The sequence below is a fragment of the Schistosoma mansoni genome, chromosome W, assembly GCF_000237925.1.
Source record: "Schistosoma mansoni strain Puerto Rico chromosome W, complete genome".
NCBI lineage: Eukaryota > Metazoa > Platyhelminthes > Trematoda > Strigeidida > Schistosomatidae > Schistosoma > Schistosoma mansoni.
The window spans coordinates 2,111,964-2,126,358 of NC_031502.1; the positions used below are offsets into that span (position 1 = coordinate 2,111,964).

General features: G+C 33.5%; 1 protein-coding gene across 1 annotated transcript; it reads left to right on the top strand.

Moving 5' to 3' along the window:
* Positions 1-1,486: 1,486 nt before the first annotated feature.
* Smp_142910 (putative coatomer alpha subunit) lies at positions 1,487-14,385 on the top strand (the record flags this gene model as incomplete). The annotated part of the gene is made up of 10 exons (XM_018799900.1): positions 1,487-1,532; positions 2,901-3,169; positions 4,663-4,896; positions 5,256-5,475; positions 7,273-7,642; positions 9,257-9,524; positions 11,509-11,676; positions 12,334-12,533; positions 13,360-13,522; positions 14,176-14,385. The coding sequence occupies 10 exons, from the start codon at positions 1,487-1,489 to the stop codon at positions 14,383-14,385; spliced, it is 2,148 nt and encodes a 715-aa protein (XP_018653767.1).
* Between the last annotated feature and the right edge of the window lie 10 nt (positions 14,386-14,395).

Here is a 14,395-nt window from a genome sequence, read left to right on the forward strand (position 1 = left end):
GACCCAACTTGGGAAACATACTGTGAGCCAATAAATGTTGTAATTTATGGATCATGCCCGTAAAAATGACGTGTACCTGCCCTAGCAGAAATATATATTCATTATTGTTACGATACGATGAGTTAGTATAGACGATGATGTGACCTCCACGTAAGATCTTATAGATTAGACATTCACATCATGACGCATCTACAATTTCGGGATCAGGTCTATTATTATAATAGTACTAATAACTAAGTAGACCATAATCTTACAAGCCATCAGCAAAATAACTTTGTCAGTATTTCCGTGTGAATATCATCTATGATGATCTGGATAGGTCAATCAGGCTTACTCTTATCAATTACTTACCACATATTATTGGAATTGATGTACTGACACCCAACAGTTATCTCTTGAAATATTATACGTGAACTTAACTCCGAAATAGCGGAGACTGTTTTCAACGAAAGGTGTGCTAGGATATATTTTTATGGTTACGTTAGCGTGTCGTACTGATCTCACATAATAAGGACTGTCTTTAGAAAACAAACCACCCAAATCTCTATGCTTGTGACAATAGTAAAAAGCAACGCTGCTTCCAAATGACATGATCATAGTTAAATATATCGATGATATAGATTCTATAATTTCCGACTTTGTGAGAACTCATTTACAAATTACACGTAAGTTTAAGAGAAACACGACATTTACAAGGAACTGTGTCACCAAGTAGGAGCACAGACATAAAATTGAATTTGCTTAAGATGAAACACCACGACTAAACAAAAGACATATGAAGGAATTTGACAGTTGAATAGAGATCTTAGAACATTCTCAGACAGCCCTGGTACATAAAAGCAAGCCAAGAACGTACGTCTCAAGTCTTAAAAACAAGTTTGGTAGCATGAAACTGCAGGATTATGCGTTGACACTATCACCTAACCCAACCGTGACATAAGTATATACCAATCAACATGACACAGAGAGAATTGGTTCAGCCAAAAAAGGTTGTGTAAGCTACAGAAACGGGAATTCCGACATCAGCAAATAGATGTCCATTGTTTTTTTAACGCTCCGAATTCATTGGAACACGTATTCTCATCAGTGACACCGAAAAAATAGCCAATTGAGCTGCTCATAAGTGCCGGGTATAGTATATTTGCTAGAACTCGCCCACGGGTCCTTATCTAAAATTTATAAGCTGCTCATCTTTCGAAAGCCAAGTTGAAATTTCTAGAAGTCGTATTCCATTGGTAATAAGATACTGTAGTTGCCTTTAATCTTCATGATTCGAAGGTAATTACAGTAACTGAAGAAACTACCTTATATTCACAAATAAGTCATAATAATAAGATCCAAATCGATAATTTCATATATTTGCTAAGAACCTCACTTACAGTCCTGTAATCCAAGAAAAATGTAGTTCATAATTGTTAGAACATTCGCATCTTGTTTATGTGCTCTGAAACTTGAGGCAGTATTTTAACGTCTTCCAACCTGGCGAATGTCGTACCTATCAAAATTTGATTGCAAATCAGCTAGAGTTAAAGGTAATGTTTTTTAGTCTCGTGTTAAATGACTAACTCAGCTTTGTCAACGCAAAGTGAATTTTCGGTTAATTTGTAGTCCTTTCATGGAAAATGTGTATCTGTGATTGTAAGCGTGAATATACGTTAGTACGAGTTTGCATAATAGGGCATGCAGTCGTCTGCCCACCTATTTCTACTCTAATACTATAAGCTTGTCCTCTTCATTTAATTATTTTATGACGCATAGCGAGACTGCACACTATTATTATTTATATTTGATTAGTATTGCAATGTTAATCAAAGTAATTTGGTCAATGGCTTTATCTATTTAAATATTTAAACACAAACATTGGCACAAGGAGCCACCGTATTATATATGTGCCATACTTCATCAATCTATTTGTCAGTTAGTTCAAACGTATTTCGGAAATGACCTCATGTTCATATTCGACCCACTAATACTGAGTAGACCATACTCACAAACTGGATAAATTAACACAAGGAAACATTCAAATGCTTGTAAAAAACCGCATCGTTTTAGTTGTGCGACATGCTACGACTAGTTCATATCAGATGTTTTCACTATAATTTCAATATGGATTTAGAATATAAACTATTGCTTTGGTTATAATGAATGCAAAATCGCACCATGTTCAGAAGTTACTCATTTCGTAATGCCCCTAGACAGGCTATTGCTGATAAACTGCTCACAACGGGACTCCAGAAAGTCTTATTTAAAAATAATCTTGTTAACTAAAGAGATAGACCTTAGTTTGATATTATTGGAAATGTGCCATATATAAAAATCTCGGTCTAGTTGTGGTGATTCCTAAATTGCTAATGCAGGTTCAATTTTTAGTAATCCTTTTCTGGTATGCTATAACACCTGTAGTTATTTTGCTATTCCCATCACTATAATAGTGTCAATTTAATATTGGTTCCGTTCAGTATCTAGAAGGTAAAATCAAAAGATAACAGCTCAACTAAGTATTATTTTACTCAGTACCTTCACTGACATTCTAGGGTGAGTGTAGAACTTAATTTTCATTGTATTTGCGGGGGGTGGTTTTACCAGCTAACAATTCAACAGTACGAAGCGGGTGCCTTGTAATATTTAGACTAAACCGGGGTGATTCTCAATTATCTTTCAAGTTGTTCTAACCTGTTTGTTTCAGTTATTTAAAGTGATGGTCCCATTATTATTTTCCATCCTTATGTACAAGTATGCACTTAACTTTTTCTACTTTCCTGAACGTACAGTTAGTTGCGACATCTGTTTGGTATTTTTGTCATTACCAAAATAATTTGCTACATGCTTTTCCAGTGGTATATGCCATTTGTTTCGCTTTTTTCATACTAAAATGAATTTGTAAATGCTTCTCCTTATAGGATTAGCTTTTCATCCTAAAAGACCATGGATTCTTAGCAGTTTGCATACAGGAATTATACAGTTATGGGATTATCGAAGTTGTACGCTTATTGAAAAGTTTGAAGGGCATGAGGGTCCTGTTCGAGGCATCGACTTCCATGCCAACCAGCCTTTGTTTGTTTCAGGCGGAGATGATTATAAAATCAAGGTGTGGAATTACAAACAGCGAAAGTGTTTGTTCAATCTGATTGGTCACTTGGACTACATAAGAACGACATTCTTTCATAAAGTAAGTTGCCTTGTAGTTTTCTAGTGACATGCTTTATTTTTTCATGTAAAGTACTAAATTGTGTAAATTCATTTCCCTATTTCACACATGGTTAGTTCATTGGACTAATTGGATATTAATAAATGGTCTAAAACATCTTACTCTTTCTCCCGAACTGTAATCAATAGGTGCATTAAAAACAAATTAACATAACCGCTATCATACAACCTATGTATTTTTTTCATCCCTCATAAAGCCTTTCCAGTGAACGGAATACGAATTCTTTTTTGTTCGAGATTTAATCTAATTCCTCCACTATGAAGTATCAGGAAAACATTTACTTAGATCTCCGATACTAGATTAGTGAATCGTACCGATTCACTGTACTAGCCAAGTTAAATCAATGGAGTGACTGGGTTATATATATGTATATCTTCGAAAGGTAGTATCATCCGTCATCTGAAATATCAAGGTTTTAACCAAAAAAAACTTTTGGCAACATAACGTTTGGACGTTAATAACTAATATTTTCTTAAATGCATTAACCATGTATAGGTTTATATATTCATCTTTAAAATAAAGTTTTCGCAGAATTAGTGATATCACTTGGCTCCTTAAATTATAGTAGACCGAATAATTCTTGAAATCACTAATCAAGGCTCCACAATCGACTTTTTTGACCATTGAACGCTGTCCTAGTAAGCAATCTTCGTAAGAAGTTTTAGGAAAAAATGGTTGTTCCGTAGATTCTAATCAATCACAGAAACAATAATTTGTATAAACTGTAAGATCGACAATGATATGAGGGAAATGGCAGGACGGATACAAAGAGGTCTGCTCATGAACAGGACCTCAATAACAAGGCTGATTTTGCAGTAGAATGCAAAAGTCGATTTTAGTTAGTGCACAACTTCCCTCATAAAAAGCCATTTCGCTTTCCAGCACTGAATTAGATAATTCTCATTTCAGGTAAGCTGAATGGTGATTCTCGATGCAGTGGTAACTGTCCTTTCTTTGTGACTAGACAATAATCCTGGGTTGTTGCCGTTGTCTCATGGAATTCCTGTGGACTGCCAGGTACCTTAGAACATAAGCCACTATCATAAGAATCATTCTAACATCATTTGATATTAACTTCAAGAGATTTTGTGTTGTGTGATTTTCCGTTTGGTTATCGACATCATAAAAACAATGGTGAAAACATTAAGGTGAGGTGGCCAATACAACAGGGTGACGTGTATAATGATCATGATACTAACTTGTGTCTGTTAATGTTGACGTTTGTTGTCACTTTATCTTAACATTAGAAAATTTACTATCAATGTTAGTTTTGTCTAGGTAATCGTGAGCTCTATCAACGAGTCATGCTATTCTGTTTTACCAGTGTATGCTCATTATTGAATAGACAAAGTTATATACATGTTTGTAGAGGCAGAGGTTATGAGTATCCTTTTAAACATTTAATCAAATCTAAAGGAAATTTCTATTTTCTCACAATTTATTGTGTAAATTAGGAATATCCGTGGATCCTAAGCTCTTCAGATGATCAGACAATTCGTATTTGGAATTGGCAGTCACGAGCTATAGTATCTATTTTAACTGGACATAGCCATTATGTTATGTGTGCTCAATTCCATCCAAGAGAAGATCTTATTGTATCAGCATCTTTAGATCAAACTGTGCGCGTTTGGGATATGTCAGGTCTGCGGAAGAAAAGTGTAGCTCCGTCGTCATTGTCAAGTATTGAGGTAATTAATTTTGGGTTAATTTCGTTAAATCATGTACCTAAACATTTAAAAATTTTTACTTTACACCATTTTGAGTTACTGAAAATTATGAAGCACTCACTTCTTCATAATTAAGTTAAACTGACAGCACATTTGCATTGTGTTTTCTCATACTTAACCTTCAAGTAATCATAAGCTAACTTTATAAGGGCGAGTGTGTTCAGTTAGCCTTATCGTTGTAAGATATGTGAATCTAAAAATTAATTATTTCATGAACAATCCTCAGGAAACTCCGATTTCTAAAGTTAATGATCAGTCTTTTAAATAATTAAAAATATCTACCAACTTCAATCTATTTGTTTGTTTTCTTACAATTTCAGGACCACTCGCGACATTTCACAGGGTCTTCTGGTTCTGGTGTTTCTGGTTCAAATCTATTTGGTCCAAGTCATACAGAGTTGTTTGGAACAACTGAAGTAATTGTTCGTCATGTGCTTGAAGGTCACGACCGTGGGGTGAATTGGGTAGCTTTTCATCCAACTTTACCAATAGTTGTATCTGCAGCAGATGATCGACTTATTAAAATTTGGAGAATGACTGGTAAGTTCACCTTTAATGAATTTTGCAAATGTATCGTAACACTGTGTATATTACTATTTGACTTAAGAATATATAAATCAGAATTGATATGGTCAAATATTATATATATATATATATATATATATGTAACATTTAATAATATTTTAATTTATATGTAAGCACTCAGATAAGTTTGGGTTCCAGTATATTAACTAAAAGTCGGCTAACGACAATTAATTTAAACAAGTGGACCGATGTTATCGATAAAAAATATGTATAATAGCACTAGGTAGTCTAAATGATTTGTTTATCTATGATGGTACTAAATTTTTAGACAAGCATGTTGTTTAAGTAAATTAAAAGCTGATTCTCCAGTCTCTATCGAGAAAGTCTCTGTACAAACTTGGACTTTTCACTACACTTACCAGTCAAAGAAGAAAAGGGTAACAGTAGTCTCAGCCATTGTTTCATAGTGGGAGTTGCGAATAATTAGCTTAGTACACAAGCATATTAAATTATGATTAGTGTATGCAGTATAACACATCACATTTTCAGTGAATAAAAAGTATCAGTTCTTTTTTTATAGGTTGTTATTTCACTTGTTGGAACGCATTTCTAGCTAGTTGTCTATATGCATCGTTAAGCTTAGGCGTATGATTTTAAACGACAACCTTTTATTAATCTATTTAGTTCTAAATTTGCATCAACATGTGTTATATTGTCATAATATATCACTTACTTTAGTGCCCAAAGTTGATGACAAGGGACCATGAGAAGCCTTAAAGTTGTAGAGCTAAAAAGTGTTACTAATTTGTCGAGTTTCTGGTTGAGTTCAGCGAGATATTAAAAGTCAGGCGTGAGAGATCAAAAATATAGAAAATCAGTTCTAATAAGATGGTTCGGTAAATCTTATTGTTATATAGATACCTATCCGTACTTTCTATTTATATCAACGTTTCCTTATTTAGTGTTTGCTTGTTAACTAGCTAGGAGCAACCAAAATAAAACATGCCATTAGTCCGTGAAGTTATCGAATATCGGTCTGCGCCATGTTGATAGATGCGAACTACCTGATTGGGGTCTGCTCGATAATCCTCATTGTTAGGATGACCCTGTAATTTTCTCGCAAGTGACATGACAAGCTCATGGGTCATCAAGGAGCATTTCAACCAATCAGCGATTAATTAGAAGTTATGTTACTAAAATAACGAAAATGGAAAAGTCACATGTGGGGATCCTGATTGGCTGATTTATACACTGCTACTATGTTTAACAGTATTCTAGAACTTTCAGTGAAACTCAAGGTTTATTAAATTACTATAAAATCCCTATATTTTCTGTACATAAATGAACCCTGTAGTAAAGTGCTTCCCACACACTTTGTGCCTTTTCTCTGGTCTTCAAGTCGGTGTATAGTTCTAGCTCGGGGGTACGGAACTAGCTTAGGGAAGCAAATATAGCATTCAAAATCGGCCAGACGTAACACTCATCGATGGTTGAAAATGTTGGGTGAAGTGGCCCATTTGTATTCATACTTTAACATTTTTGAGATTTTGAACTCTAGTATTTTTTCACTTATATCTTCACTTTATCTGTTCCAACCACATTTTCAATGCTTAGTCTTTTTTTATCATCGCTACCACATTATTTCGACTCCTTTGTTATTCATCTCATCGTAATAAAGTGACATGTCCAGCGTACTTTGTCCGAGGCTGTATATTGATTATGATTGACTAATTCCGAAAGAGTTATGTTATCTTATTGCCGATATCCATTTAAATGTTTCTGATCCCAACAATGAAATTTTTCTTATTACAGAATCAAAAGCTTGGGAATTGGATACACTTCGTGGTCATTTTAACAATGTTAGCTGTGTTGTGTTTCATCCCAGACAAGACTTGTTACTTTCTGATTCTGAGGATAAATCTATCAGAATATGGGATTTAGCCAAACGAACTTGTGTGTCAACTATTCGTCGAGATTCAGATAGATTTTGGGTTTTAAACGCTCATCCGAAACTAAATTTATTTGCTGCTGGTCATGATACAGGATTTGTTGTTTTCAAGTTGGAACGTGAGAGACCTGCATTTACAGTATATAAAGATTATATGTTCTATGTGAAGCTTCCTCATTTAAGACGAGTTGACTTTGCTGTTACGAAAGATGTTCCCGTTATTCAATTACGAGAGTAAGTTTTTTTCATGTATATATTTTCACATTCTAACAATGTCATCAAATTATATTTAATTTTATTAAACATATCATTCCTCACAATACAGGTGTATAGGATCAGCGCTCAATTTAACGATGAGAATTTCTCGTTTGAGTACTGACATAAATTCATGGGTTTTTATTTTAGACAATTTTCATGGTGAAGTAATATGATCAACAAGAATGTGAATTATTCATGACTGATGACTGTGATGAAATATTCTACGGTTTGACGACCTACGTTCATCAACTTGTACATAAGAAATATTTCAGGGTCTCATGCCAACCAATTAACATGTCAACACAGTCCACGCAATATCTAGTCAATTAAAGCCATGCCCATATTGCAACTTGATAGAATTTGATCAGTACTAGAAAGACTACATAAACATGACATGAGTCACTGCCAAGTGGTCATTCAGTGATTGTAAATTATGTACTTATTTTCTTAGAAAGTATGAACGTAGATTTTAGAATCTGGCCACTTCCATTTATATTTTCATTGAAGATTTATCTACGTTTTCGGTGTTATATGACATGAAATCACTAAATGATATGTGTTCAAGTCATCAATCGAAATTATAACTACAGTTCTCTTCTGTTCCGCGTTTGCTATTTCTTTTATACCCTAGTGTATTAGGTTTTACCAATTACACGTCTAACCTGTAACATTCACCTTGAGTCGACCCAAGCTAAGCTCCTTCTGGTTCACTATCCGTAAACCTGTCTTTATTCCAAAGAGAAGTCAGCAGCTAACCTCTATTGTATTACATTTTCAAGTACACATGGGTTTATATAAACATACTGAACCACATTACACCAGAAAATGAGAAATCACAATTGTACATTAGCAACCCAAAGTAGCTGCAAACAAGGCAAGTTCAGAATAACTGATTAATAATAAAATAGGAATAAGTAATATAATAATAGTGATTTAAATGGAAACTTATGATAAACGGAATATATAAACGTCGCAATTCAGTTACTTAGTTATTTTACAATAAAAATATCTTTAATAATAACCTTAAACTAGTTCTAGAAACTACTATTTCTTCAATATTTATTGTGATGTATAAGTTGGTCTTATGTTCGATAAAATAGTACTGTTTTGATAACTACCTTAATACAATACTCATTTACAGTGTTCCGTTTTTATCGTATACAGATTGTTGACGTACAGTTTTGTTATAATTTCTCTTATTATGACCCAGCTATTCCTATTGCTTAGTATTCTTGGACACCAATACACTCGAAAAGTCCCCAAATCAAAATGCGGTTGAATAAGGAAGAAATTATATTTCGAATAACAAGGATAAATGGAAATAAGAAGCACAATAAGAAATACGTTAGTATATTTATAGTTTTCACATGAGAAGATCCTAGATTCTTTTCCAGGTATCAACTAGCGCTGATTGGATAAGAATTAGCCAATCAGCGTGCACCAACACAATCGTGCATGGAACATGCTTTGATCCAATCTATGTACCACTAACAAATTTTATAAATGAGAATAATTTGAACCTGTCTAACCTAACAATAGTAATATAAAAATGAGAAGTTATCGGTTTCGTCTTTTTTACTCTATTAATAGAGGTCGTGGTCAAGCTGTAAGTGTTGGTTACAATCCAATTGAGAATGCCATGTTAGTCTTAAGTCGGCCACGTCAAAGTGAACTAAACGCATCAGCTAATATGTCCATAACAAGTGGAACTAGTATGGTCTATGATTTGTATATGTTACCTAAAACAATGGGTAGTAGTAATAGTCAACCTGAACATGTTGAAAGTCGGTCAGGTAGCGGAATCGCTGTCGCTTGGATTGGTCGTAATAGATTCGCAGTTTTGGAAAGTTCTGGATCAGTAAGTAGTATTTATTTCCTTGAATCTGTTTATTTTTTATGTACTATGATATTTTTTCCAGTAACTACTTTAAAAATATGATGTTTTCTACAAAGTAACACGAATGTAGTGCGTATTATGTGCTGTTAATTGGTACCAGTCCAATTTGTCGTTCTTCGCACCAATACAAGGAAAAAGAAAGTTTACAAGATCCATAGCAATAAAATCGAAATAATACTGACAATACGAAGATGTCATATGTATAGAGTATCGTTAGTCGGAAAATGAATGATAAAGTCTCGTTGTGCATGATGTATCAAATTAATATTAATTCAAGATCTAAGGGAAGAATGTTTATAGTTGCATTATTACTGTATTCTCCTATACTAGGCGTCACACTTACCGTACAGTAACAAGTGTCAACAACTATCAACAAATATTTGAGTACTATTCAGTGTTTAATATATGTACTTTGTATTGTAACACAGAATAATTCGTTTGTTTATGGGCTAAGTGATAACATCATTACAATACGGAGTTATATAACAATATCTAGTCTCAGATCACATACTTTTCATCGAATGGTGACAACAAGAATATAACTGGGCGAACTTTCACACTCTGATTCATTAGTAAACTTCTGTTAATACTCAGGAATAATTTTAGGTCTGAGTGAGTTATTTATTGTTTAAAGTGAGTTCTTGATCTTCATCAATTAAATTATTTGCTCCTATTGTCAAATTGAAAACCATGTTTTAAATAATTTCCCATTGGTAAAATCGTTTCCCAAAGAACTAGAAATTTTTGTCTTCAGCTTACTTCGTCATTGTCTGTAATGCCAATTGTTATTTCATATTGAGTCGGAAGTTATTACCTTTGATTTATCTTATATTTGCCAGTCAGTAATAATCATCAACATAAGACACGAGATGAAATTGGAACGCTGAATATCAACGGAGTCGAGATAATAATGTAGCAGCACTGACAATGAAAAAGATTTGACATTTACAAGTGTTTAGAAAGTCAGAATGAAGAAGTATTTATGAAGGAATACTGGGACTTAATATTTAGAAGCAGAGTGAATGCTTGTGAACCATTTCATCCAACAACACTGATGACAATTATCCCTCGGGTCTTAACCTAGTAGTCTGCATTTGCCGAGATGAATCAGAGTAGCAGTCAGTAACTTCATGAACTAACGTCACGTTTATATATGGATTCTCTTAGCTTTCTTTCATCATACTCTTACACTGACTAACATTGCCATTCGACATAGGGACTGTATATGTAGACAGAACATATGTCAAATCGTTTCAAAATCTTTTCTTGAGTGACTTTATCATATATGTTATGACTTACCTAGCCGTTGCCAATTTGTTATGTTTTTGACCTAGGCGGTAGCCAATTGTTATGACTTGATCAAGGTCGTCGCTGATTCGTTATGACCTTACGAACTTAACAAGGACGTAATTCGCGTAAATTGCCCACCAATAGAATACGCCTTCTACGACCTTCTCACTGTGACAATGACGTTCGATTGGTATGAGTAATCTAGCGCCCTTATTGGTCCTTATCCGCCCAACCCGTCCACTTGAGTCCAAAAACACCAATATCAGCCTCGGCAATACGAATCATTTATTTCAAGCATACTTTGTTTATATATCAGACAGGCAGGCAGGCCACATCATACCATAAAATAGAAAATAATATTTGTACAAAACCAAGCCAAATGAGGCTGTAAGCGTGGGAGACAATAATCAATAAAACTGAGTATAACATCGGGACAGTAAATCATATAGTAATAATCAATAGGTCAAAATGAAGCTTACAATAAGATGAATATAGATATAGATAATCTAGTTACCGAATAGTTATACAATAAGAATGATAGTCCAATAGTAGGTCCTGCAAGTTACCCGTACTTATGTCTTCGCTACTACATAACAATATATGACCTTAGTTTCCCATATTTTAAGTGATTTTGTTTATCTTCTTTCTTCGTCAGATTGTTATAAAAAATCTTTCAAATGAAAATGTTAAAAAAGTATCTTATTCTGGTGTTGATCAATTTTTTTATGCTGGAACTGGTAATTTATTAATTCGTGATTCTAATGGGATCAGTCTATGTGATGTTGCAAATAAACGTACTTTATCAACATTGAAACATATCAAGGTAAATGTTTTCTGTTGATATAACACTTTGGATTTACTTAAACATAATGTTAATTTATGTAAATAAGTAATTTAATCCTTAAGAGTTTGAATTTAGCTAATGAGTTTTTAGTTAAGACGAGATGCACTTCCTGAATCCCATTCCTAGTTACAATTCATTTCTTTTTTGGATACATTAGTGATAAATTGTTTTACCCTAAGACTAATTATATTCTGGTAATATAAAAAGAGAATCAAAACAAGACATAGGAAAAAAGAAATAGGTCTCAAATGTTCAACAACTTTGTTTCTATCGGACTAATCTTAGATAGACGACTAATAAAAATCAGGAATCATTGAACAGCTGTTTAATCCTAGTGCCTGACTCTTCATCAGTGCACATCAGCAATATCACTAAGAATTGAACACGAACCGGCGGTCGCTTAACGTGAGCAGTCTTCCTACATAGTTCAGTTAAGCAGTCGTGCTTCCTAAGGTTAAAGTGTAATCGTATACTATGATGAAGCCTCACATTTCCAATGTTTGTACGTAAGTTATCCATATAGGTACGAGAATAACCGATATATTTTCATCTTATCAACTTCTGTGGTAACAAGACAAACTGTGGTTGTACTATAAACTAAGTTATTTGCTTTTCATATATTTTGGTTCATTTTAGTACATTCGTCATGTTATTTGGTCACCTGATGGTCAATATGTTGCTATGTTCACTAAACTATACCTTTATTTATGTGATCGACATCTGGAAGTCAAAGCTACTGTACATGAAACTGTTAGAATTAAAAGTGGGGCTTGGGAAGAACATGGTGTTTTCGTCTATACAACAAGTAATCATATTAAATATTGCCTCTTAAATGGGTAAGTCACAATCACTAAAATAAACTATTTTTCTAATCTCTGTAACCTCTGCCCCTAAATTTTTTTTGTGTGTGTACGCTATGCTCGAGGTATTAGAATATCACCTGGGACCGGCGAACAGAACGAAATTCAACAACACGACAGGACAAGCTAAGCTATTACACTTCGCCACAGCCCTACTAGCTAAAGGGAGAAGACCCTATTCAGCCGGGAAATATATATATATATATATATATATATATATATATATATATATATATATGAGAAATTCAAATCTCCATAATAAAATACAGAAATGAGTTTACGAATCCATTTCTGGAGATCTAACATCCTTCAGCAGTGTTTGGTATTAGCTTGATTTTTTTCTTTCTGGAAACCTTTATTCTCATCCCGAGATAAATACGTAATTAGATCTAATAACATTAAACTTTGTCATTCTAAGGTAATTGTATTAGTGGAGACCGTATCTTACACTTTGCACTTCCATAGACTGATGTACATAAGCACATCTAGACTTTCAGAAGTGTTTCAGTGGGCTTAAAAGTCAATTCAACCTCTTTATCAGTTAAAAATTCCATTTGTCTTAGCAAATTTATGGAACTTCCAACTTTGTTTGAAATGGTTCTCACAAACTTAGTAGTAAGTTTAGAATAACTGTCATCTAATGGTAATATTGTTATTATTCTAACTAAAAATGGTTGTTTTATTTTCCAAGACATTTCTATATTTTTACTAAATTGGAAGGTAGCAATCGTTAAACTATATCATTTAATATTGCATTAGAATAATTGAACTCACATTATTATTATTTTTATTTTTAACATAGCGATTATGGAATAATTCGAACACTTGAATTACCTGTTTACATTACACGAGTTCGTGGCAATTCAGTATATTGTATAGATAGAGATTGTTCACCACTTGTATTCACCATAGATCCTACAGAGTTTCGTTTCAAATTAGCTCTAATTAATCGTCGATATGAAGAAGTGAGTAATCATGTGTTAAGTCATATCTATTTAATATTTTTTATTTGAGTTAACCAGAGAAACCATTTAAAAATTGATATATCAATTAATGTGATTCACTTTATACCAATCCTTCAGAATCTGTAAGTAAACAGAATCCTGCTTTTAGGCGTAAATTATATATTCTCAGAATAGTATATCTACCGCTTATAGACGAAGATGAATGTCTATGACTCTCTCTCGTTCTTTATAGTTGTCTAGCTAATACTAACTTTTAACTCAAACTATCAAGCAATAACTTTTTGTATCTTATTACGCTTTTTATAAATTGGACATTTCACGAAGGTTTAGATAATATACTCTGAAATGCTTCCTTTATCTAACTATTGGACCATTGTTCATCCAGTTTTACAGCATTCATTAAGTAGGCAACAAAACTTCCTATCTACTACCTCAGAAATTACCTAGTTTCACCATCGTGAACCATAATGAGTAATTCAACGAAAGATGTCATCTTGCCGCTGTTTTGTTCTATCTACATGCCATAGTTACAAGTCTCTGTTTATTATAAATCTTGTCATGTATTCAATTTATTCAAGTACGTCAATATGGCAGTTTATCCAATAAATTCTATGTTTCATTATTTAATTATTGAGAAAATTTCCTATTCATAGGTTCTTCATATGGTTCGTAATTCAAATCTTGTCGGGCAAGCTATAATTGGTTACTTAGAAAAGAAAGGTTATCCAGAAGTCGCACTACATTTTGTCAAGGATACACGAACAAGATTTTCATTAGCTATGGATTGTGGTCAATTAGATGTTGGCTTAGAAGCTGCTCAAGCATTAGATGATAAAGCTTGCTGGGAAAGACTTGGTGAATAAGCTTTGAAAC